Source organism: Apodemus sylvaticus, chromosome 2, assembly GCF_947179515.1.
Source record: "Apodemus sylvaticus chromosome 2, mApoSyl1.1, whole genome shotgun sequence".
In the NCBI taxonomy this organism is placed as follows: Eukaryota; Metazoa; Chordata; class Mammalia; order Rodentia; family Muridae; genus Apodemus; species Apodemus sylvaticus.
Window position 1 is genome coordinate 27,822,059 of NC_067473.1, and position 27,421 is coordinate 27,849,479.

The following is a 27,421-nucleotide window of genomic DNA, read 5'->3' on the forward strand; positions in this document are numbered from 1 at the left end:
GGATTTTTTTTTATTTTTTTATTAATCATTTTATTTGTTTACATTCGAATGATATCCCACTTCCCAGTTACCCCTCTACAACCCCCATCCCATCCCATCCCCCTCTATCCCCTCCCCTTTGCCTCTATGAGGGTGTACCTCCACCCATTCACCCACTCCCGCCTCACCACTCTAGCATCCCCCTATGCTGGGGCATCAAACCTCCACAGGACCAAGGGCCTCTCCTCCCTCTGATGCCCAACTAGCTGATTAACAAAGAAATTTACCAGCCAAAATAGTCTATCATTTAAGGCAGACATATGTACCTTGATTTTCTTAGCCGACTTACTTCGTTTTGGTTTAGGATCTGTTTACTTTAGTCCACTTCCAACTAAGTTCCTTTCACTAGCTTACTTAAGCTATTTTTAGCCAATCTTTTAACATTAAGAAATGGGGGATTCAAAATGACTGGGTTCTTCAGACAGATGTGAGTTCCTCTTGTCAGTTCACTAACAAGCCAAACTTCACCAGAGGGTGGAGATTCTGGTATTCCAGATACAGAACATGGGGCATCTAAACACTTCACAAACCCCAGCAGCCCATTCCCTTCCCTGACGCATAATTTTAAAACTGGAAAACAAAACTTGAAGTGACTGAAGAGCTATGATGGTTCAGGAAGAGTTGGAAGGACTACGAAACAGCACTCATTAAATAGGCCATTGTTCTTTTCATCTTAATATATTCAGTGAGGACAGTCAGCAGACAGAGACTGGTGAGAAACTGCCCAAAGCTAATGCTTACTAAACAATACTGGGTATCTAAGGTCCAGTACCCTGACATATTCAGTTAATGGCTCAACTCTTCATCCACATTTAACTATGACTTGGAAGGTTGTCTGTGGGAAGAACGGGGAGTGCTGTACTGCAAGGGAAGTTTCCTGCGTAGATGTTTTATTCTACTTCGTGTCTTTGAGCACTATGACCAAGGGAACCAGTGAAGGTTGACATTGCCTGCTTAAACATTTCTCAGTAGACACTTTCCTGGCTATCCAAGGCTTCACTCTGTGAGCCACACTTTCCAGAATGTAGAGAAAGCTCTTCTAAGTGACTCTGCTGCTTGCATCCAGGAAAGGAAGTCCGCCAGGAATTCAAAACTTTAAAAAGCAAGAAAACTGCCCCTTCGTGTAGAGGGTTATTCCCAAGCCTTGGGAGGATGGAAGAAAGTCTGGAGGGAATTTTGAGCCTCTGTTAGACTTCTTGTGGTGTCCTCTTATCCTCCCAGGGTTACAAAACGCTTTCCTTCCCCAAAAGTGAAAACTCTATTATGGTGAACCCAGATGATCATTTAACAACAGGAAACACCCGCATGTCAAACCACTTCTTTCCTCCAAACATATTTTTGTGAAAGGCCCTTTGAACTTTTAGGAAACTATGTGAAATGTGTCAACACAATTCTAGTATATGTCTGAGACCTAGCTAGGTTCCATATTACTCTTCTTTTTCTCCCCAATATCCACTTTCCCCACTACGTATATGGAAAAGTTATATGCTGTGTATTTTTAAAACTTGGAAAGGTGAAGGACCGTTAGTTATTTCCTGCTGAGTAGTGTCCTTTTCCTGGCTTTAAACAAAACCCGGATGCTAAGTTGGACACGGACACACACACACACACACACACACACACACACACACACAGAGGGACACACACGGAACAAAAGTAAAACTTTTGTCTCCAGCCCAGCAGCTCCTCTGGGCGTGGCAAGGGTCCTGTGCCAGTCCTGCCCAGAGCTGCGACCTGGTCCTGCTCCTGCAGGATCTGCAGCCTGCCCAGAGCAGCCAGGAGGATGTCTCATACTTAGGCTGCCTGGCTACAGGGCTGGTGGGGCCTGGAGAAGCCGCCCCGAGGTTGCTTGGAGTCTGGGAAAGGCCATCGGCAGCAAGTTTGGGCAGGAAGCCGAGCCCCCAGGGAGCTGGGAGCTGCGGTTCCCGAGCCAGTCACGTCCTGCACAAGAGGGGCGGGTAGTCTGGGCCCGCGGGTATTTGGGGAAGCGTCCCAGTTCTAGGCGCTTCCAGTGGCTCCCTTGCACAAGTGACTTCTGGGCCCACTTCTGGCGCAAAGATGCCTGCCCTTCACATCGAGGATCTGCCGGAAAAGGAAAAGCTGAAACTAGAGGTTGAGCAACTTCGCAAAGAAGTGAAGTTGCAGAGACAACAGGTAAGGTGGCTGGCTACTCCAGGATACCCTCTCAGAAATGCACCAAGGTCAGGATTACCTGATTAAACGCTGGGGGGAGGGGGCCAGTCTTCTTCTGGGCGCTTCTCTTTAAGGGGCGGGGGGGTCTGATAGAGGCTGGCAGCTGCTAGATGGTGTGAGGGAAATCGGGAAATCGCAAACAAGGTGCAAAGAGCCAGGAGCTAATATGGAATATAAAGCCAAATGGCATCAAGACAGAGTCCCAAACAGGGAGACAAACACATCCCTAAAAGGGCAGCTGGCTTCCATTCTGGAAAGGATAGTGTATGAGAGAATTTTTCTAAAACCACATTTTAAAATCTCCCAACAACTTTAGCTTTGATTTTGGGAAGACCCTGTCTCCATTGGGACTTGAGAACAAACTGCCTGAGTTTCTGTTATTTGCAAATTGTATGCAATTTCCAATTTGTTTTGTAAGTGTGTAAAATGATTAATATAGTGTTTTCGGTATTTACATATAAACATGTAATTATATTTTTACTGTATGGCATATGGCTGCAAACTAAAATACATACATACATACATACATGCTGGGTCTGGAGGCACATGCCTGTAATTCTCAGTCACTTATGAGGTGGAGGCAGGAGGGTCAGGAGTTTCAGGCCACTCTGGCCAGTCAATGAAAAAATGTTCAGGAGTCTTCGCTGAAACTCTATGGAAACCTTGGAATTTTTGCTGGTAGTAGGAGCCTTCATTACATTAATCTCCTTTACCCACTCTGTCAGACAACCTGTAGTTTAAAAAAAGGCTTTTGGATAGTTTGTTCACTTTGAAGAAAAGTATTCTTTTCTTCAGAGAAAAAAAATTTGGACTGACGTTAATTATTATTATTATTATTATTATTATTACCTTTACTTTTTTACAGTCCAGTCAAGTTATTTCCCTTTCCCGGTCAGTCCATCCTCCTACAGTTCCACCCCCTCAGGCCCCCAGACTCCCTGGAGCCTCAAGTCTCTTGAGTGTTAGGCACAACTTCTCTCACTGAGGCCAGAACAGGCAGTCCCCTGCTGTATATGTGCTGGGATGGGGGTGGGGGACTCCTACCAATTAGTGTATGCTGCCTGGTTGGTGGCTCAGTGTCTGAGAGATCTCAGGGGTCCTGATTAGTTGAGACCGCTGGTCTACATATGGTGTCACCCTCCTCCTCAGCTTCTTCCAGCCTTTTGCTATGAACTGATGTTATTTTTAAGAGTTTGGGGTTACTAGGGCTCAAATTCCATGCCACTGAGTATGTGGTCACCTCTGAGCCACACCCCAGGCCCTTTGACTTTTACCTTCGGTTTCAATTATTTGAAAAAAGGGTGAAGAAGTAGAAATGAAGCAAAAGGTATAAAGAGGCTTCACACACATTCATGATAAGACGTAATACTCCTTAGTGGTTATTGGGAGATGCTGAAAGTTTTTGAGTTTTATATTTTTATGCATACCCCCCCCCTCAGATTTAGCCCTTTGCTTCACGCAAAGTCACACTCTTCCTAGATTTTGCAGTGGGAGATGCTATTTTTCCTGTAACTTTAAGAAACCATGTGATTAGAGGAACACGCCAGCTGAGAGGACTCTGGGATAATGTTGTTTCTTGGAGGGGGCTGTTTTGGCTGATGACAAAGCTGGAGTTTGTCCAGTGTCAGCCAGAGGGATTGCACATTAAACAGCCTGGTGTGTGGTGTGTGCTGAAATAATACTCTGCCTTTGCAAAGCTGGACTGTCTGAATATTTCGCATCATTGTGTAGAATTCACAGGGTAGAGGAAAGGACCAGTTCCAAAATCACATCAGGCAGCATCTTGGGTGTGTCAATGTGATAGTGAAGCATCCTTATTTATGGTTCCCCCGGTCAGCTGCCACAGCTCTGGGGTACTCACTCCCACCAGCACAGGTTTACCAACTCAGAAAATTCTAGGTGTCTGCTAAGAAGACAGAAAGATGTAAAGTGATTCTTCCTCGACACAAAGAGGATTCTGGATCTCCTTACCATTCCCAAATGCTTTATTTTTGCTATGAAGTATAGAAGATTATATTGCCGCTGGGTAAGCACTGAAGTGCTTGGTTTCCACTCAACCCTCTCACTTGAAAGAAGAAAAACCCCTCAGTCCCAGAGATGATAACCAGTTCCTCACTTAAGTCACAGAGAGCCACAAGCCGCTACTTCAGTAGTCTTTTTTTCCCTGTACCCTCCGGGTCAGCATGTCAATCTTTTGTTAACACCTGAGCTCTGGCTCTGCTCAGGCCAAGCAGACAGATACACAGGTTACATCTGGCTGCAGCTAATTAATTATTGGTCAGATGTAGCCTCTCAATCATAGAAGGAGCAATTACCCACTTTGGGAGATTGTGGTTCTTTTCAGAGCCCCAGTATAAGAGCCTCTACAAGAAGAGTGGGGAACCTGGATCGTACCCAGGTGTTTCCCTGGAACCCCAGACTCTGGATATTAACACTACCTTAGAACATACACGCTATAAATGCCAGCAGCCGTTAAACTCATGGAAAGATAGCATTTATTATCACATTTTAATTCCTGTAACTGTTTGACCTAGTTTTCACTTTTGGATCAGTAGGTCCTACACGCAGTCATACAAACAGTACTTTAAGAGTATGGGAAGGAAATAATGAAGTAAGGAGATTCCTATTTCTGTTTATTTTTGAGTGCCACTTTTTAATTACTAGTTTATGTTTCATAATTATGCAAAATGCATTAACACTGTGCTATCTGCGAGTGTTTATAAATACTGATGCATTTTGGAGATGCATATGTAAACACGTTAGGAGAGAGTCACTCAAAGCCTATTTTTCACCAGTCTGTAACTTTTACTTTTAACTCGCTGTTTGCAAACCAGGCCTTTCTGAAGACAGTCAACTTTGTTTTTCATTTCCAACTTATTCTTACTTTAAAAAAAACAAAACAAAAACAAAAAACATAAATCTTCAACTTGTCTTTTAAGGATAGAATTTTTAGAGAGACAATTTAATCCTGTCCCACGAGAAGAAAAGTTTAAGGTGATTCCCTAAACTGCAGAGCCTCAGGTTACCCTGATAAGCCTCTAGGAAAGCTTTTAATATAATAATTGTTTTAATCATCAGAGCAGTTTTGAGGCAAGATTTAGAGAGTGTGGTGAATAGACAAATCTAACCTCCCTTGTCAGCCTTTTCCTGACTCTTCTATGACTATCACTGTCACTCCATGGAATTCTCCATGTCTTCCAAGTATGACATGCTTCCTTCTGTGGTATGACATAACCCTTAACACTTGGGGACTAATAGCTGCCTGTTATCCAGAGAGTTTGAATGGGGTACATTTTTATATTTGCATTTTAGAGAGTAAAGAAATCATGGGACAAATCTGAATAGAAAATTTCATTGGTGAACTATTAATACAATGATTTTCAAACATTTGTTTCTTGAACAGTATTTTTCTCATAGATTATATGACATATGAATAATATTCATAAAATAATAATCTTAGAGTAGGAAAATTGTTTTTAAATATGGTTTATGAAACTATATGAGCCTCACAAAAAACAGTGGCAAAGTTCAATTTCCTTGACATATTTCTTTTGATCTCCTCCCCTTATATTCCAGGTATCTAAATGTTCTGAGGAAATAAAGAACTACATTGAAGAACGTTCTGGAGAGGATCCTCTGGTCAAGGGAATCCCAGAAGACAAGAATCCCTTCAAAGAAAAGGGCAGCTGTGTCATTTCCTAAGTAACTCCGGGGAAGGGAACCTCTGTTCTCAGTTGGGGCAGATTGGTCTTTTGTTTAATTTTCCCCGAAATGAAGTCAAAGTGTGTGTTGAAGAACTGAGAGAAAAACGAAATGGAAAAAAAAGACTGTCATATAAGCACGCTCCAAGCAGTTTATGTACAAAACATACCTGCTTCTTACCTTGACGCCCCACATACGCTCTCTCAGAGGAGAGCATCTGATGTTCAGTTATAGGATGAAGGCATGTTTCTCTCACTTTCAGTATACTGCTTGCTGCCTCCAATAAAGTTTTATCTTGGAAAAATCAGTGTTGGTGACTTAAGATAGCACTCTCCATTCATTATGTCTTGAGTTGCCTTCTATAACCTGTCCAGTGTTTGGGGGTTTATATCATAAGATTAGGAATATAATGACATGTTTTCCAATCCAGCTCTCCCTGATTTATGTGTTTGCAATGCCAAATTCTGACTTCTGGAATGTGTTTGATGTAACTTCAACTATTAGGGAACGCGGTGGGTAGAATTCCTAATGACATTAACAGGAGTCAGGCGGAGAGTCTGGAACCTTGCCAAACCAAGTCAACATTAGCACTTCCCTGGTTTGTGCTGATTTAGTTCAAAATATCCCTGCAGCAGTGTTGCTGGGAATGGGTCAAGTCTGGGAAGGAATGGGTAAGAAAACGCTGGTCCCAGCAGTGCTTGGATAGCCAATCCTGGCTGCCGCCGGGACTAGCTTTTGCTGACCCAGATCTTCATTCCTTGCTCTCTCCAGGTCTGGGGGTGGTTCCTCTCTAGTTCTGTGGCCTCTGAGAAGATGTTTGAATATTTTGCACCCACCCTGTGAGCACATTGCAGGCACAGTTGAGCATGCCTTCTTCTTTCTCCTCCTCCTCCTTCTGCTCCTTTGTCTTCTTTTATCTTCTCCAAAAGCTACTGTGAATTTTCACTGATTTGAAAACATCAGTTGAATGTTTTCCTGACATTGTGGATGCTCACCATGCCCTCTATTTCTCCGCCATTGTTGCTGTGCATTGCAAGCTCCTCCTTCCAATCAATGGCTCCACTTTCCATGGTGAGGTAAGCTTCTGCAGTTTTAGGCAGGAGGAAGAACAGCACAGATACAATTTCTGCTGAAGTCCACTATGATGGCACCTGTGACTAAGGCAGCAATGAAAGAGACCATTCTTCCTCCAGAAAAAGCTTTTTTCATTGTCCCCTCTTTCTTGTTTGGTGATTGCTAGAGATTTAGAATGAAAGGGAAATAAAATCTTTACAAATAAGTTCTGGTTCAACTAGGTCTAGTTACTAACTTGCTCTATGGTATTAAATGAGGCACCAAAAGTCTATGTTTCTCCTCCAGTGTATCTTTGGGTTTCTTTGGGTTAGGTTTGCAGGTCTTTCCAAGCCAAGTCAGAGGGCCTATGCCTCCAACAATTTCCTGAAGTCTATCAGCCTCCTCACTTGGGAAGTCTGTTTTTTCCCCTGTCGACAAGGGAACAGGATACTCAGGCCTTTGAAAAAGTAAGTATATAAGACTTAACGCAGGGACTATTTCCTGCCATTTTACAAGTGATGACATCAGTTGGGGTTACTGAGAGCCCAGGGATAATTTTAGCTCAAAGTACCATCTACTGTGGGGTGAGTTTAAGAGTAGTCAGGACATATTTCTTCCAAGCACCATGGAACAACTGATAATTAGGGTGTGGTTTTGCTTTTGAACACTTACCATTTAATGTGCCATGTGATTTTGGTATCTTGGTGCTTATTAAGTTTTAGTCTAATAAGCTGGTTCATTTCTTCATAGTTGTCTATCACATTCTCTTTCTTGCATAAGGAAGAAAATATTCCATTTACTCATACTACATAACCAATAATCTTTCACAAGGTCAAAACAAAACCTCTATGACTTAACTTCTCTCAGTCAATGCATACTAAGCTGGATCCTGTGTCTCCAGCCATACATGCAGTCACCCACTCATGAGAATTCCACGTCCTACATTTTGTTTCTCATGTCTCCTTCAATCATATAAACAAATTAGTCAGCCAGCTTCCGTTTTCCCAGTAAATAACCTAGCTTATACTCAATATGTTTTTACTCAATATGTTTTTGTTCCGTTTCATCTTTGTAGCTTAGCCAACAGAGAATAGGAAAGTATCATGTGTTTCAGGTGATAAATGATAACTTGCAATGGGAAGATATGAAAAAATGCTTATTTGAATATGTTATAGAAGAACATTTAGCAAGTGAGAATTTATTAAGTAGAATTTAAATCAGGCATTCATGTCGTTTCAACTATATGATTGTATAATCAATCAGCATTAGACCCCAAATGATTGCTATGTTTTATGCATTGAGTGAATCTCAAAATCTATGGACTCAAGACAATTTATTAATTTCTCCCCTTATGGATCATACTTTTGGTGTCATGTCTAAAAATTATATGCATGTTCTTAGTCTTATATACTTTTCCCTTCATGGGTTCTAAAAGGTTTATGCTGTAAGTCTCTAAGTCATTTTGAGTCCGTTTTCAAGTAAGTTGTATTGTGTCTCAGTTATTTATAAATTGCTGTAAGAATAATTCCATCCTGCAGCACCCTTTATTGAAAAGGCTATCAATCCTTCTTTAAATAGCTTTTGCATTTTTATCCAAGTTCACTGGTAATATCTCTGTGGTCATTTCTCATTCGTGTGCTTTTGTTTTTGTGTTGTCAGGGCTCTGCTCTCTTCACTACACAGCAGAAGCAGAGAGAGAGAAATCTCACACCATTTCTCTTTGCTTTTAAATCTTGAATATAGAGCTTGGACAAGAACATAGATAACTGGCTACGGAGAAATCCTTTTTGTATGTTCGTTATGTTCTTTATTTTTATATAATGAGAGTTATGGTAAACATATGAACAATAAACTTAAAATACAGAACTTAGGTGGTGTAATGACTTTCCATAGGAGATATAAAATCATACAGAGCTCTTCATAGCTGCACCCTGTTTTCTAGCTGTGAAAAACGAATAGGAATTAGCCACACTTAGATATTTGTCTGATCACATCCTACATACGTCTTTAAAATTAGAAGCAAATGCAAAGAATAAATTAGTATTAAGTAGACAGTAAGGGGGAGTCAATATGCTTGATCTGATGAAATGTATCCTTTCCCCCTTTGTTAATAATCCCAATAATCTTCTATTAGCATGACTTCTAAAAGTATAATACCAATGGCCATGAAATGTCACAATTCTTTTTTTTTTTTTAAATTTTCAAAAGGTGTTTTCTCAAGGCCAGCCTGTTTTACAGAGTGAGTTCCAGGGCTGCACAGAGGAAACCCTGTCTTGAAAAAACCAAAAAAAAGGGGGGGTGTTTTTATTTTTTATTCTATATATTCTTTATTTACATTTCAAATGATTTTCCCTTTCCTGAATCCCCCCTCCACAAAAGTCCCATAAGTCCTCTTCCTTCCCCCTGTTCCCCAATCCACTCCTTCCCTCTTCCCTGTCCTGGTATTCCACTACACTGCTGCAATGAGCCTTTCCAGGACCAGTGGCCGCTCCTTCCTTCTTCTTGGGCATTATTTGATATGTGCATTGTGTCTTGGGTATTCCAAGCTTCCAGGCTAATGTCCACTTATCAGTGAGTGCATACCATGTGTGTTCTTTTGAGACTGGGCTACCTCACCCAGTCCCTGATTTTAGTGGGATTGCTTGAAGTTTTGCTCCATTTAATTTGATGTTGACTACTGGTTTGCTGTATATTGCTTTTATCATGTTTGGGTATGGACCTTGAGTTCCTGTTCTTTCTAAGACCTTTGACATGAAAGGATGCTGAATTTTGTCAAATGCTTTTTCAGCATCTAATTAAATGATCATATGGTTTTTTTCTTTGAGTTTGTTTATGTAGTGGATCATATTGATGGATTTCATATATTGAACCATCCCTGCATCCTTGGGATGAAGCCTACTTGATCATAGTGAATGATCGTTTTGATATGTTCTTGGATTCGGTTGGCAAGAATTTTATTGAGTATTTTTGCATCGATATTCATAAGGGATATTGTCCTGAAATTCTCTTTCTTTGTTGGATCTTTGTGCGGTTTTGGTATCAGCGAAATTGTGGCTTCATTGAACAAGTTGGGTAATGCTCCTTCTGTTTCTATTTTGTGGAATAGTTTGAAGAGTATTGGCATTAGGTCTCCTTTGAATGTCTGATAGAATTCTGCACTAAAGCTATCTGGTCCTGTGCTTTTTTTGTTTGGGAGACTGTCAATGATCACTTCTATTTCGTTAGGGGTTATGGTACTGTTTAGATCTTCTACCTGAACCTGATTAAATTTTGGTAGTTGGTATCTGTCTAGGAAATTGTCCATCCAGATTTTCCAGTTGTGTTGAGTATAGGCTTTTGTAGTAGGATATGATAATTTTTTTTAATTTCCTCAATTTCTTATTTCACCCTTTTCATTTCTGATTTTGTTGATTTGGATACTGCCTCTGTGCCCTCTGTTTAGTCTGGCTAAAGGTTTATCTATCCTGCTGATTTTCTCAAAGAACCAGCTCCTCCTTTTGTTGATTCTTTGTATGGTTCTCTTTGTTTCAACTTGGTTGATTTCAGCCCTGAGTTTAATGATTTCCTGCCTTGTACTCCTCTTGGGTGTATTAGCTTCTTTTTGTTCTAAAGCTTTCAGGTTTGCTATTAAACTGCTATTGTATGCTCTCTCCAGCTTCTTTTTGTAGGCACTCAGAACTATGAGTTTTCATCTTAGCATTGTTTCATTGTGTCCCATAAATTTGGGTAGGATGTGCCTTCATTTTCATTAAATTCTAAAACGTCTTTGATTTCTTTCCTTATTTCTTCCTTGACCAAGTCATCATTGAGTAGAGCATTGTTCAGCTTCCATGTATATGTTGGCTTTCTATTGTTTTTGTTGCTTTTGAAGACCACCCTTACTCCATAGTGATCTGATAGGAAGCATGGAATTAGTTTGATCGTCTTATATCTGTTGAGGTCTGCTTTGTGACCAATTATATGGTCAATTTTGGAGAAGGTACCATGAGGTGCTGAGAAGAAGGTATATTCTTTTGCTTTAGGATGAAATGTTCTATAGATATCTATTAAATTCATTTGGTCCAAAACTTCTGTTAGTTTCACTGTGACTCTGTTTAGTTTGTGTTTCCCTGATCTTTCCATTGAAGAGAGTGGGGTGTTTAAGTTCCCCACAATTATTGTGTGGGGTGCGATGTGTGCTTTAATCTTTAGTAAGGTTTCCTTTACAAATGCTGGTGCCCTTGTATTTGGGGCATAGATGTTCAAAATTGAGAGTTCTTCCTGGTAGATATTTCCTTTGATGAGTATAAAGTGTCCTTCTGTGTCTTTTTTGATGACTTTTGGTTGAAAGTCCATTGTACTGAATATTAGAATGGCTACTCCAGCTTGTTTCCTGGGACCATTTGCTTGGAAAACTGTTTTCCAGCCTTTTACTCTGAGGTAGTGTTTGTCTTTGACACTGAGATGTGTTTCCTGTATGCAACAAAATGTTGGGTCTTGTTTACAAATCTAGTCTATGTCTTTTTATTGAGGAATTGAGTCCATTGATATTAAGAGATATTAAGGAATAGTGATGTTTCCTGCTATTTTTGATATAATTTTTATGCTTGTGTGGTTATCTTCTTTTGGGTTTGTTGAAGAAAGATTACTTTCTTGCTTTTTTTGTGCGTGTAGTTTCCCTCCGTTTGTTGGTGTTTTCCATTCATTATCCTTTGAAGGGCTGGATTTGTGGAAAGATTGTTTTGGTGTAAATTTGTTTTTGTCATGAAAAACCTTGGTTTCTCCATCTATGGTACTGGAGAGATTTGCTAGATACAACAGTTTGTGTTAGCATTTGTGTTCCCTTAGAGTCTGCATGATATCTACCCAGGCTTTTCTGTCTTTCATAGTCTCTGGTGAGAAATCCGGTGTAATTCTGATAGGTCTACCTTTATATGTATGTTACTTGTCCTTTTTCCCTTACTGCTTTTAATATTCTTTCTTTGTTTAGTACATTTGGTATTTTAATTATTATGTGACAGGATAAATTTCTTTTTTGGTCAAATCTATTTGGAGTTCTGTAGGCTTCTTGTATGTTCATGGGCATCTCTTTCTTTAGGTTAGGGAAGTTTTCTTCTATAATTTTGTTGAAGTCATTTACTGGCCCTTTAAGTTGGAAATCTTCACTCTCTTCTATACCTATAATCCTTAGGTTTGGTCTTCTCATTTTGTCCTGGATTTTCTGGATAGTTGGGGTCAGGTGCTTTTTGTATTTTTCATTTTCTTTGACTATTGTATCAATTCTTTCTATGGTTTCTTCTGCATCTGAGATTCTCTCTTCTATCTCATATATTCTCTTTGATGCTTGGATCCATGACTCCTGACTTCTTTCCTAGGTTTTTTATGTCCCAAGTTGTCTCCCTTTGTGATTTCATCATTGTTTCTACCTCTTTCTTTAGATCCTGGATGGCTTTCTTTAATTCCCTCACCTGTTTTGTTGTGTTTTACCTTCATTCTTCAAGGGCTTCTTGCAGTTTACTTGTATTCTTTTGTATTTTTTTAAGGGAATTATTTATGTCCTTCTTGAAACCCTCCATGAAGCCCTCCATTAGCATCATGACCTGTGATTTTAAATCCAAATCTTGCTTTCCTGGTGTGTTGGGGTATTCAGGACTTGCTGTTGTGGGAGAATTGTGTTTGGATGGTGCCATATTGCCTCAATTTCTGTTAGCAATGTTCCCACCTTTGCCTTTTGCCATCTGGTTATTTCTGGTGTTAGTTGGGCCTGCTGTAATTGGCTGGACCTTGCCCCTCCTGTGTGTGTGCCTGTAGGCCTATCTCAGCTACCCTGGGTGAGCTGCTTTCCCCTGGCACAAATAGCTGTGGTGCTGCCGAGTTCCTAGGTGCAGGTGGAGTCCTGGTGGGGTGTGTCCCAAGCGATCCTCTACTCTGGGGAACCCTGACTACCAATCTGTTACACAGTCACAGAAGCAAAGATGGCAGCTGAGACCCACTCTCTTGTATTTAGGTATATAGCTCTGTGGCCCTGATCAATTCTGGATGCAGGCTGTGCTAGCTCTCTCCTCTGAGCTGGCTGCCAGGTCTATAGCTTCCTGTGACTCTTGGATATGGCACGCTGTGGCCAGGGGTGTTCCAGATCCGGAGGTGGAAACCAGAAGCTACTGAGAAATTCTTATTAAATGGCCACACATAATTTATACCCGAAATATGCAAATGGTGTATCACATAATCCCAGGATTTGGGAGGTAGAAGCAAGCAGATTAGGAGTTTAAGGTTAGCCTTTGTTACATAAAGAGTATGTGGACAACCTTATGGACTTACTTTGTTAGTTATGAAAAGGGTTTTGTAGATTCCTTGTGGTTTTCATGTAGTCATAATCAGTTATTTTTCCTCTTGGCAATCTCTATTTAAATGTTGTTTGGCTGCAGTAATTAGACATTTCAACATCATATCACATTGCTGTGATAAGATTTGTTCTACAAATTAGTCAACAAGTTAATCTAAAATTGAAAAATATAACTTTAAAAATCACTGTTTAAAAGGTACTGTAAACATATGATGAGAAAAGGTTAAATGTTTAATTAAGATCTGTAACTATTGATAACCTCTGAGTAGAGAAAATTTTCATAAATTATACATGCCCATTTAGGCATATGCCAAATTAAAATAAAAAGAGACAGGTGAAAAAGATAAAATTCTATTTAGCTACATTAAAATTTATGTATCCTAGGAAACTGATGAAAAACTAAGAGCTGATGCGAGCATCTCTCATTCCCTCTCACATGACACCAAGAAGCCCCAAGAAGGATTCTCAGCAGCACCACTGCACTTGGGCAGACTTGATTAGCATCACCAGGGCTCTGAAACCCAAACTGCCATGGGCCAAAGTTCACACAACTAGATAAAAACCTAGACTGCTTGGGAAAACAAAACAGGAACAACAGGATCACTTCAGAAAAACTAAAATGTCCTTAAAATCTTTGTCATAAGAATCTCAGCAAATCCATAATTTGATTGAAATAAGATAATCAACCACTGTCAATAAAAATGGGATCAGATGTTAGAACCACTCAATAAGAACTATAAATAATGCCATGTGCTGGCACTTTAATCCCAGCACTCAGGAGACGGAGGCAGGTAGAAATCCATGCATTCAAAATCAGCTTGATTCATGTGTACAGTTCCAGGACATTCAGGGTGACAGAGAAACCCTCTGTCAAAAAACATAAAAACAAGCAAAAAAATTTAAAGCAAACACTATAATAAAAATTTAAACATCAATTCTATAGTCTCTTGATGTCACAAATAAAAAGATGAAAGGGGCAAAAGGAGAGGCCAATTTCACCTAAGTGGTAAAAGCTACATGAAAGTCCTTAGTAGACTTTGTAACACCTCAGTCTCCTTGGGTAATCTCAACAGTAGTATAAGGATGATAGTTTAGACGGAGTGCGCTTATAGACAGGTCTTTCTCATGCTGAACTTCAGAAGCTAGATAAGGAACAAATTCATAAGACAATAACAAAGGACTAAATTAGTATTCCCAGATGGTAGAAACAGAGTGAAAAGTGGATACTTGACAAATCAGTAAGAGAAAAGCATAGTAAATGAAAAGTTTCCAAGAATTTGCCAAGGATAGAAATCACAGGTTCAAGAAGTTGGTTAAAAGGCAAATACAGGAAAATGCTATAGAAATGTACACTATGACATGTCATAGTCAAGTAGCTTTGAACTAAGATACAAGAAAATAATACTTTAAAAATTATATTTATTTATGTATATGAGTATTTTGCCTGCATGCACTTATGTGCACTATGTGAATGCCTCGTTGTCCAAGGAACCAGAAAAAAAGCATTGGATCCCCCAAGAGTAATAAATTGTTTTAAGCCTTTGTGTGGGTGCTGGAAACTGAGCCTGGACCCTCTGAGAAAGCAGAAAGTGCTCTTAACCACTGAACCATCTTTTAAACCACATGGAAAAAATATTTTTAAATCCATAGGTAAATGGTACATTTTATATTGATGAAGAAGATCTTGAATTAAATAAATTCATCCTTCAAAACAATGGAGGCCAGAATGAATATATGATCTTTCCAATGACAGAAAAAAAACTGATGCTATAGTTGTGAAACTGTCTCCTAGAAATGGAGAGTAAATGAAAATATTCCCAGATGAAGGAAAATTAAGAAATTGTACCCTACTGAACTCTTAAAAAATAAAGGAAGTTCCCCAAACTAAAAGAACATATAAACAATAAAAGAACAAATAACGATAACTGTGCTCACACAGTAAGAAAAAGAAAAGCAAAACTAATGTAGCAGGTTAAAACTAAAGCAGATATCAACTTATGAAATGAACGAACTTCAAAGAATAGTCTAAAAGCATATAAAAATCAGTTAAGTCATTGGAGGTCTAATCTGGGGCCAATGGACCAATCTAGGTGCTTATTTAATTATGTCATATCAAACCTACCATGCTTCCACTACGTCAGGCACTGGTCTAGGCCCAAATGAATACAGTGACAAGCTAGACAAAATCTTTAACATCAGATAGTTACTTACATATTTATTTAGAGACAAAGCTTCACTCTGTAACCTTAGCTGGCCTGGAATGTCCTATGTAGACCAGGCTGGACATAAACTCACAACGATCCTCTCGCCTCTGCCTCCTGAGTACTGAGGTGAAGGGTTGCACCACCAAGCTCAGTTACACATCAAAGACTTTATAGACATTAAAACTCCTCATGAAGGTGGTGACTAATTAGACGATGTCTTCCATATTAAAGGATTCACATTAATTATTACTAACCAGATGACACTAGATCCTACAGAATAGACCATGTTGTATCAACTACAAGTCTGAAAGTAATTTTTGGTGTATGCTAGCTTATACATACAAGTCATTTTTTCCTTAGAATTGCAATAATTTTGTTATGTCGATTATTTCATTTAGTTCACTTTCTGTGATAAGATGTAGAATTTTCTCAGTCATGTAGCAACTAGAAGCAGCAACCTGTTCTTTAGAAGTTTTGAAGCATTGCCTTCCTTGCAGGAACCAATGCTTTTGAGGTCTGAACAGACTATTAAGTAACTGATCTTCTGATGTGTCTTTGAGTGTAGATATACCTGGTTACTACAGCCTAGAAAAGTTTGACCATGAAGTTTGATAAAGTATCTCATTTTAGTTGTCTTGGCTGGTTGGATTATTGGATTTCCATAATCACAGTCTAATACAATTATAGTAATTTTAGTCTGTGCCAATTGCATGAATTTGGCTTTCATAAAAAAAAAACCTCACTACTTGAAATTGCTTTGACAGTGATGAACTCTAATTATACATCAAATAGCTTTTGCTCACTTGTTGAATAATATAATTCCTCATTTTAACAACAGAAGTTATCTGGTGAATGCCACATAAATTATGTAGATTGCCTATAAAAATTTTCTTGAATATCGTCAAGTATTAAGGGGTAGTTAGCCACCCCTAAAGAGCTGTTTATAGTTGCCACAAAATCTTTTCTACAAAGTGATCAAACTCATCATTTGCAAAAACTTGGTTTTGCTTAATCAGAGTAACTATGGGCTTTAGCATGTTTCTCTTCAGCCTCCTCTTGCAGCCTGAGACAAGGAGATGCTAAATGATAGATTTCACAGTCTTCATTTGGAAATAAATGAGTCTAATTCCCTGGGCTGCAACTAGAAATGTCAAGCCCATTAACACACCCACAGCTTGATGCTTATAGCTATTCATCAGTATGAAGCATCAACTTTCTATAGAAGTAATCAGACTACATATAAGTATATATTAATGATTATACTGCAAGGATAAATTTACCCAAACTTCCACAGTTCTTATACTGTGTAGGAAAAGAAGAAAACTTCCTTGAGTATTTTAAAGTAGCACAAAACTTCCATATATTTTAATTCAAGAGAAGAAAATTCTGATACCAGTATGGTGGTTCCTAAGAAAACTGGGCATGACACTTCAGGAGGACCCTGCTATACCTCTCCTGGGCATATACCCAGAGGATTCCCCAGCATGCAATAAGGACACATGCTCCACTATGTTCATAGCAGCCTTCTTTATAGTAGCCAAAAGATGGAAAGAACCCAGATATCCCTCAATGGAGGAATGGATACAGAAAATGTGGTATATATACACAATGGAGTACTATTCAGAAATTAAAAACAATGAATTTATGAACTTTTAGGCAAATAGATGGAACTGGAAAATATCATCCTAAGTGAGGTAACACAATCACAAAAAAATATATCCAGAGGATTCTTCAGCATGCAATAAGGACACATGCTCCTCTATGTTCATAGCAGCCCTATTTGTAGTAGCCAGAAGCTGGAAAGAACCCAGGTGTCCTTCAATGGAGGAATGAATACAAAAAAATGTGGTATATTTACACAATGGAGTACTATTCAGCCATTAGAAACAATGAATTCATGAAATTCTTAGACAAATGGATGGAGCTGGAGAAGATCATACTAAGTGAGGTAACCCAGTCTCAAAAGATCAATCATGGTATGCACTCACTGATAAGTGGATATTAGCCTAGAAACTTTGAATACCCAAGACATAATCCACATATTAAATGATGTCCAAAAAGAATGGAGGAGTGGCCCCTGGTTCTGGAAAGACACAGTGCAAGAGTATAGGGGAATTCCAGAACAGGGAAGCGGGAAGGGGTAGATGGAGGAACAGGGTGAGGGAAGAGGGCTTATGGCACTTGCTGGGAGTGGGGACCCAGAAACGGGGAAATCATTTGAAATGTAAATTAAAAATATATCAATAAAAAAAGAATACACATGGAATGCAATCATTGATAAATGGATATTAATTAGGCCTGAAGCTCTGAATACTGAAGATACAATTAGCATATCAAATGATTCCCATGAAGAAGGATCAAGAGGGCCCTAATCCTGGAAAGGCTTGATCCAGCATTGTAGGGGGAGTTCCAGGACAGAGAAAAGGGAGGGGGAAAGATAGGAGAATGGATGGAGAGAAAAGGATTTCTGGGACATATGTGGAGGGGGGAACTGGGAAAGAGGAAAGCTTTTGGATTGTAAACAAAGAATATAGAAAATAAAAATATATATTAAAAAAAAGAAAATTCTGTTACCTAGTATAGTTCTGGGACTGCCTGATAAAAGTTTAACATCTACTTTTAATTGAATGCATCCTTTGATGAGTGGAGTTCTGTATTGATGCAGAACATATTATCATGGATGGCTTGCTCTATAATTACCAATATTCAAACCAGATTTTCTGTTTTCTTCTTTTCATAAATCTTTAAAAGAACATCATGCTAATTTCTGCTTATATTTATTATTGGAATATACATGGAAATGTGAGTCAATGAATCAATATCTCTTAATATTTAGATTTTCAGCATCATGGTGTGATGGTTAATCTTAACTGCCAAATTAATAAGCTTTAGAATTACTATAAAAATATGTCTGTGGGCATCTGTGGGAAGCATCAACCGGAGGATATTAATTGTTATGGATCTACCCTAGATGTGCCTTGTAGCATCCCCTGAGCTAGAAAACTAGACTGAATAAAAAGGAGAATGGAGCCAAGTGAGCATTCACTGAGCATTTGACCAGCCTACGACTGCCATACCTTCCCGACATGATACCCTGCAACCTCTGGATCCATAAGCCCAAACAAATTCTTACTTCTTGAAGAAGAAGAAGAAGAAGAAGAAAAAGAAGAAGAAGAAGAAGAAGAAGAAGAAGAAGAAGAAGAAGAAGAAGAAGAAGAAGAAGAAGTTAAAAAATTTTAAACCATTCTCTTAAATTTGATTTAACAGATGACTAACAAGCCAAAAGCCTATAAATACAATACTTTGTCATCGAGTTCACAAAGCATTGTTCGCATGCTATCAGAACAGACAGCTGCAACAAATGACAATGACATTTATCAAATACTAAACTCATTTCATTGTAAATTGTGCTTGGGAGGAATAATAAATAAATTGTTAGATTAAGTCTAGGACATTCTTGACTTTTCTTCTTGTAATAGCTCATGAAAGAGAAAGTAAGTAGCTGAAGTGAAGGAGTAAATGTATTAAATTAAGAGGAAAAATGTTAATGTATGGAATATATATTGGTAAATTAAGAAGTCATTTCATAAATTTATATAATAATAGAAAGAATATACTGGTTAATTGGGTGTGGTGTAATTTGTAGAAACTTTTTGAGGTACAATTTTAGATACTGTAGATTCTGTGATTTAAAACAAGGTATTTATGATTCTTTATCAAAATGCCAGTAGTTTCTCTGGTTCTGACTCTGTTGGTCTTGACTGATTTTGCTGGATCAGCTGTGCATATGGTTGGTGGATCACTGGGAGATTCCTGATTGTTGGGTATTGGCTAGAAGTTGGCTGTAACAAAGTAGATGACCAGCTCAGATAGTATTTATCCTTCCTTGGGGTAGCCTAGGCTTCTAAGAATGAGAGATTAGAAGACAAAATGTAGCTAAGGCTAGAATGAAAACTGGATACCATCCCTTGCCCTGTGCTGAACTATCAAAAAAGACATTAGAATCTACCAGATTCAAGAAGAATATAAACAGAAACCCCTTCTTGAGAGATAACACTGCAGAAAGACACATGATGGGAGGCATAGAGACAAAGGGGTAGCAAATTAAATCCATTTAATAATTTATCTGCCTAATTGGCCAAGGAGTTTAGGTTCAGTCCTTTTAGAGTATAATGTCTATAGCTGTGGAAAACAATCAGAATAAAGCCAAGAAATGTGTGGGGCAGAAAAACCATATGTGAATAATTCATGAAATTTGATGACAAGAACAAGACATTGATATGATCAGGACAGTAATTAAAGCAGGTGGAAAGAAGGGTGTGAGCACTGTTGTGAGAGTCACAACACAAATTAGAGTTTTAGAATGTATCAACTCTCCTACTTTATGTGATATTGTATGTGTGCTCCGTCAGGAACACAGGAGATCATATTCTGACTTTCCAAAATGTCAGAATTTATTCAATAATATTAAATTCACAAGCTATATTGGTTTGCTTGGTTGAAATTTGCCAAGGATTCCAGATTTCCCTTGGTAGCTGTCTGTTGGCAAATACACGTTCTATTCTTCCAGCTTTAAGTACTGCTAGTAACTCTCAGATCTCATATCACACAAAAATACCAATATATGTACATTTATAGGTTACATTGTATCTATAGCTTTCTTTCAAAGGGGTTTAAAGGAACTTACACTGGAAATAGAGGCAAAGGCTGATGAAGATCTAAAGATTGTCTCTGTAGGGATTGCATATAGAGCACATCATAGAATCAAACTGCATGATCAGAACTGAGTCCAGCCTCAAGATTGAATCATGCTGTATAAAAGAGGTCCAGGACCATGGAGAGAGCAGGAGTAAAGTGCAGAATCTCATTCGCATGGACAAATTGGTGGCCAGTTACTTGACTAGGTGGCCTCATTAGAGGGACCAAGGAGATGAGTCTTTGGGGATAATCAGAAGTTCTGTGCCTATAGGCCCTTGGCACACGCATTGAGTGGTCACAAGGCAAGAGACAGTAGCTGTAGCCACCACAGTGTGAGGTTTCTTCATCTTTGTAGGGTTCAGGTGATGAGATTACACTCTTTCCCTAGTCTGAGGTGCTTTGTATGGCACCCCTTAGTTCTTTGAGTATTGTTGAAGTATAATGAAATCTCGCCATTTGCATTTAACAGCATTTACTGGTATTGCCCTTGTTCAGGCCTTGTAACAACACTTAAAAAGATAGAGATTATAATTTTAAAGAGAGCAAGGAGAGGAAACATGGGGAAAAGTTGAGGGAGGGAAGGGAAGTGGAGATGATTATGTTTAAATTCAAAAATGGACATGGAGATTCATCTAACACAAGACAAAGCCTGAAAGTCATTGTTTTGTACAACATAGAGAATGTAAGATCAGGGCACACCTTGATACCAGCATGTGGCCAAACATAATTATTCTTGCTATCAGAGTTTAAGAGCAAAATTCCCCTGACTCTGCACCCTAGATATGCCCACCCATGTCCACTGGGTCAAGCACAGTGCTAAATAATGGTGAAATAAGGGAAAGAAAAGATGATCTATGTACACAACGGAAAGAGAAAACAGTTAAGATGTGGTATCAGTGGCGTCAAGTCAACCTTTGGGATCTAGGTATTAGCAAGAAACTTAAAAGGTAGATTTGGGGCAGTGAACAAGAGGTAGAAAAAACAAACCAGTCCATGTCAAGTATTGCCTTGATCACTGTCTCAGCTCTGGCTTTGAGAGATGTTTAACCAGAAGTCTTTCTTGATGAAGAAGACAAGCTGACTTTTCTCCATGAGGGTGTAGCCTGTCTCCTAGAACAATTTTCCTTCTCCAGGTGTGGTCAATCCCTTATGCTGCTGCTGTTTCTGAAACCAAAGTGTCTGTCAACTTAGGATTCTGACAGCAGAACTGTGGGTGCTTTGTATGAGTGTAGGGAGTGAAGGGTTGGAGTTTTGGAGCTGTGCAGGTGACAGTATGATGTCTTTTTACTTTCATCTTTTTACCTTCAACCATGAGAAGAAATGATATAGGTTATGTGTCAACAGTTTCTGGATGAGTTGTTTCTTTAGTTATTAATATTACTGTATGCAGGGGTAAGCCAGTAACCCCAAAATAATAGAAACAACACAAAATATAGGTGGAGATGCAATGTTTTATCTCTTTTTTGTGTTACCTGATGGGCCCAACTGAGGAGTCAGTGCTTCATAGCAAAAGCAGTTTCTAAGTGCTTATTATGTGCATATGAGCAAATGAGTGGCCTCTTAAAAGTCAATTTTACATGACTATTAGACTTATTAATTTCTAGGAAGCAGAAAATGGAGGGATCTGATTATATCTCTCTGACATGCTCTATAGTTGAAGAAAAACACCCTGTGTGTGGTCATCACTTCATACAGACACACTCATCGTTAATAGAGTGAAACTCAAAGCAAGTCCCAAATGTCTCTATCTGGTCACAATAAGAGTACTGGCCTAGCCCACTCTGGGAGGCAGAGGCAGGCGGATTTCTGAGTTTGAGGCTGGCCTGGTCTACAGAGTGAGTTCCAGGACAGCCAGGGCTATACAGAAAAACCCTGTCTCGAAAAAACAAAACAAAACAAAACAAAAAAACAAACAAAAAACCAAACCAACTAACCAAACAAACAGTACTGGCCACGGTAAGCCAGTGTCATCCATCACTATTCCGAAGCTCGTGTGGCATGGTCCTGGGTCTTCACCCTACTCCAGATCAACGTCTGTGGCAACCTGAATGGCTTTCTCTGTATTGCTTCACACACAATAGAATCCAGCAGAAAGAACACAGGTTCCCACTGAATTTGAGTTGACCATATATGTACTCCCTGTTTCCTGCACTTGCTCCTCTATCGGTTCTTCTACTTGATGCAGTTTTGGACCCAAGGAGGTCCTGTTAGCATGTATGAAACAAAAGGCTTGGCTTTTGCCTATTGAGGAACAATACTTGCTTCTTGGTAAGCTCAGCAGTTACCAGCTGTGTCACAGGCTTCTGTTTCCTTTTTACTGTGCTATCATAAAAGTCCTCCTATCTTGGGTATTCAGAGTTTCTGAGCTAATATCCACTTATCAGTGAATGTATTCCATGTGTGTTCTTTTGTGATTGGGTTACCTCACTTAGGATGATATTTTCCAGATCCAACCATTTGCCTAAGAATTTCATGAATTCATTGTTTTTAATTGCAGAGTAGTATTCCATTGTGTAAATATACCACATTTTCTGTATCCATTCCTCCATTTAGAGATATCTGGGTTCTTTCCAGCTTCTGGCTATTATAAATAAGGCTGCTATGAACATAGTGGAGCACGTGTCCTTATTGCATGCCGAGGAATCCACTGGGTATATGCCCAGGAGTGGTATTGCAGGGTCCTCCAGAAGTGTTATGCCCAGTTTTCTGAGGAACAGCCAGACTGATTTCCAGAGTGGTTGTACCAACTTGCATTCCCACCAGCAGGAGAGGAGTGTATCAAATGACTCCCAAGAAGAAGGAAGGAGAGTTCCCTGATCCTGAAAAGGCTTGTTCTAGCATTGTAGGGGAGTACCAGGACAGAGAAGCAGGAGGGGGTTGATAGGAGAATGTGAGGAGGGAAGAGGGCTTAGGGAACTTATGGGGAGGGGGTAATCGGGAAAGGGAAAATCATATGGAATGTAAACAAAGAATATAGAAAATAAAAATTATAATAAAAAAGTCCTCCTATCATGCCATAGCTATCTCAAAATAAAGGACTTCCTAATATAGTTACAAGTTTGGAGACACAACCCATGAGCTTAATGCATTACAGTATCTCTGCTGACTTGGATGCTGACCCAGGAAGTGTGATCTTCTGTTGTCCTTTTTTGGAAGGTCAATCTCTGGAAGAGTACTATAGTCTCCCTTTGAAAGTGTGACTCAGTGGGTGCCTGGGTTGTAAACTGTCTAATATTGTGGCATGTTTGTGTTAAGGAGGATGAAACAGTAGAAAGTTATGCTTTTGGGATACATTGGAAGGGTGGAAGGTAACATTGCAAGCATATCCTCTAGAGGTCATAAATCATAATGGCACACAAGTTCAGGGATTGCATTTTTCTTCCCCCTGTGAATAGCCAGATAAAAATTATTTTAAATTTGCAAGTGAGTATCTCTTGTAGTATGAAATCACACACAGGCAAAGTATAAACCACTGAAGGTGGTTGTGTTCTAATAGTACTGTTCTGGTAGAGTTAGGTTTACACCACAACTGTCAGCAACCTTCCAGAACCATCCTTTTCATACTACATGTTAGGTATGACCCATTAGGGGTTGATTTAATGGAGTAAATATAGTAGTTTGATTAAATTGATCTCAAAGAAGCTGAAATAATAATAATAAATACAGCACAGAAAGATATTCATCTGACAGAACATGCATGTGTAATATAGGTTTAAATCCATACAAAGAATTCATCTCTAATTGTAGATTTTAGTAAATAAATGTTTGCAGGCTGCTGGGCAGGAATGTTTGGGCTGAAAGTTCAGCTCTTCACAGTATATAGTAATGAAATTAATCTTGATCAAAGAGAAGTCTGCCTGTTACTCCTGGGGGTTGTCATCTGAAAGTCCTTTGAATGGCCTGCCAAAGGCAGTCTTTTTACCTGGGGGAACTGAGCTGTGAGAGGAAGTCTGATATGCAATATCAATTTAATTGTTACAGTGCACTGAAATGTTTAGCCAGTGGATCCTGCAGCCCCTGCAGACTCTGTTTAGCAAGGCTGTGGTGAACTTCTCTTTTGGGCATACTCCATGTTTCTAAGAGAAGAGTCTGTCTACATTCTCCCTGGAGGAGACGAGACGGCAGCTTGTGCTTAGAAGTTTCTCCTACTCTCCCCATGTATCAGTTTGCTCAGCAACTTTTTATTGGTATTCTTTAGTTTTAATAAACAGTATCTATGAGTCTGCAAACTTTCACTATGTTCTGAGTCCTGTGAATTTGGGCCTCGAAGGGTGGCTGGAGGGAATGTTGAACTTGTAATTGGCATCAGAAGTTAAGTCAGTCTTGCAGAGTGTGTACACTTGAACTTCTAAAATAGAGGAGGAAACCGTGAGATGGTGACCTTTATAAAGGTCATGCAGCAAATTAATGGCAGAGTCACAATGAGACACAGGGCTTGCAGTCTCCATGTTTAAAGGTTTCTTCCTCTGGTTTTGCCTCTTTATGCTCCTCGCCAACATTTGCCCAGTGTATCCGACTGAGTGCCAAGGGCCCAGTACACATTAACTTTCTTTAGCCTCGCAAAGTCTGCACACAATTTGTGCAAGGATTATCCTCCTTTCATAATGACAAAACTGACACTTGAAGAACTTAAGTCAACTTCTCTCTGTATGAGTGTTCAATGGCTGAGCACGGATCCAAAGCCAGGGCTTTGATTCAATCCGAAGTCTTCTGTGATTCACCAACAGTATTATTTCCTGTGCTGTTGAATATTCCACTCTTAAAATAACTCAATTTACTTTCATTCACTTCACAGGGCTATTGGTATAGATAATGTGACAAACAGTTACATTATTGGGTCTTCTGTACATGACATAATCTTTATAAAGAGGTTAAAATAATCAATGAGGATAAAAGATGTAGAGCATAGGTCAAAAGCTTCCTTAAATCGAGACCCCTCAACTATACTATCCTTGAGTAGATGTGAGTTTAAGAAGTCAATTGAGTTTCTGAAATGTAATTTCTAATATGTAGTGTATTCTCTCCCAAAATACACTCATGAGATAATCTGCCTTTTATATAATTTTTAATAAAGAAAAAGAGAGTGATCTGGATCCTCTACCTTAAGAGGAAGCATGCCTGTGGGCCTTTCCAATTGGTCAGGTATTGATTGCTATGGACCATTAGTTTGGGTAATCATTGTTTCACTGTTAATCTCAGTTGTCAACTTGATGAAATCTAGAATCACTTAAGAGATGGGCCTCTGGGTATACCTGTCAGACATTATCTTGGGTAGGTTAATTGAGGTGGAAAGGCTCATCCACTGTGGATGGCATCATCTCCTGGGCTGGGATCGTGGACTGCACCAGAAAGACATAGTGAGGTGGGCACAAGCAGCAATCACTTTACTTCTTGACTGTGGGAGAAATGTGACCAGCTGTTTAAGTCCCTGCCTCTGGGAGGTCCCTGCCATGATGGACCGTGCCCTTGACCTGACCTGCCATGATGGACCATGCCCTTGACCTGACCTGCCATGATGGACCGTGCTCTTGACCTGACCTGTCAAGGTGGACCATGCCCTTGACCTGAGTAGCAGAATAACATCTTTTCTCTTAGATTGCTTTTTTCAGGGTATTTTATTTCAGATACTGGAGAAAATAAAACAAAACAAAACAAGGTAGCTGTGCTCCAGACCAGAAAGGATATGAAAGCCATCGCTTGTTGTACTCCCCACAGCACCTAAATCTCCCTCTCACTCCTCACGAACCAGTCAGATCCCTCTTCTTGACTATTTCTTTACACCAATGTTCCTACAATCATAACCAGAGGCTGCTGATGCTTCATGGGCAGAAATGCTGAGATACACAGCCTTCACTTGTGACCTATGGCGTTCCTGCTGTTGGCCTTGGCCACCCTTGTCTCTTTCCTGATCACATCCATGCTTAGCTCAGAGAGTTCAGCTCTTTCTTGCTAACTATTCCAGGTCAACCTATAGGTCTAGGGCATGATCCCTTTACAATGTAACCTTGAGTTTATCGATCTCCTTAACTTAAGTAAACAGGCACAACTCCTGACACCGAATTAAACTCCAGTACTAGCAATGCCTGTCCCACCCCTCTAGCATGTTTTAATAAAATACAGCGCCTGAATACTAGTATTTTCAAAGTTGATCACAATGTTGCTCAAAATGATTATCTTTTGAATACGACTCAATGGGCTGCCAAAAATAAAGATTATAGTTATGATGTAACATGTCTGAAAGGGAAATAGGAAGTGAATACTGGGATATATAGATAGTATTTTAACATTGGGTGAGGTCCTTATAAAATAGGTGTAACAATCATTTGTGTTTCATATTGTAATCACTGTATATTTAATGTCATTTAAAAGTATCTTGCCCTCATTTCTCCCTTTTTAGTTATTTAAAAGCCTTTTGAGAATTTTACATTTGGTTTGCCTGGTTAATGATGTAGTCAGCGTCCTCTCTAACAGTTTAGCCATTTGAATTCTCTAAAGCCTGTTTGCACTGTGTGTCCTAAGGTCCATGATAGCATCTTCTTTTAATCTGTGGGAGGAAGGGCACTAAGGAGTTTGGGAGATCTCATGATAGGGGATTATGGGAATACAAGAGTCACACAGGGTAGGAGGTTATTGCCTTGTCTCATTCCCATGCCATCTCTGGAGACTGATTAATGATGCACTTTTCTCTCATTCCAAGCCTGACAATTGTCAGGGGCCTGACCCCTAGTGCTCCTGGATGATTTATTTAAAGCATGACTTTTCTTTATCAATCATCAGGGCCAGAAGGTCAAAGGCATCGCAGGCCTAGATCCTGACCCTCTTCCAGGGGGAGCAGCACCTTGGGCAGAATATAGAGTATGATGACAACCACATCTTGCTTTATGATAAATTATTCACACAAATATCAAAATGGAATTAGTGTTCTTTATTTTTCTGTACAGGCACTACTTGGTCTCCTTTACCTTCCTTTCCTGACTAGCACTGGCCTGACTTAAACTTCTGCTTTGATTAAGCTTGCTAATTCCTAAGCCTCCATTTTCTCCTTTTCCGTATACAAGTTTTGTATCACATTCTTTCATCTTTCTGTTTCTCCAATCTTTCTTTTAACCCCCCCCCCCCATCCCACATGATGTGGCCAGCCATTTTAAGGTAACACTGACATCACTCCACTGCCAGATAATATCACATTCTCATTCAGGATTTATGC

The 27,421-nt window shown here is 39.4% G+C and overlaps 1 protein-coding gene across 1 annotated transcript; it reads left to right on the forward strand.

Moving 5' to 3' along the window:
* The first annotated feature begins 1,671 nt into the window (after positions 1-1,671).
* Positions 1,672-6,241, forward strand: Gng11 (G protein subunit gamma 11). Its single transcript, XM_052173202.1, has 2 exons — positions 1,672-2,193; positions 5,809-6,241. Exons 1-2 carry the CDS (start codon positions 2,098-2,100, stop codon positions 5,932-5,934), a joined length of 222 nt encoding a protein of 73 aa, XP_052029162.1. The 5' UTR covers positions 1,672-2,097; the 3' UTR covers positions 5,935-6,241.
* Positions 6,242-27,421: the final 21,180 nt, after the last annotated feature.

Bases quoted from the DNA above. Each gene is read 5' to 3' on its own strand.
- Gng11 (XM_052173202.1), top strand. From the start codon at position 2,098: ATGCCTGCCCTTCACATCGAGGATCTGCCGGAAAAGGAAAAGCTGAAA. The intron at 2,194-5,808 runs GTAAGGTGGCTG...CTTATATTCCAG, and splicing joins TGAAGTTGCAGAGACAACAG to GTATCTAAATGTTCTGAGGA.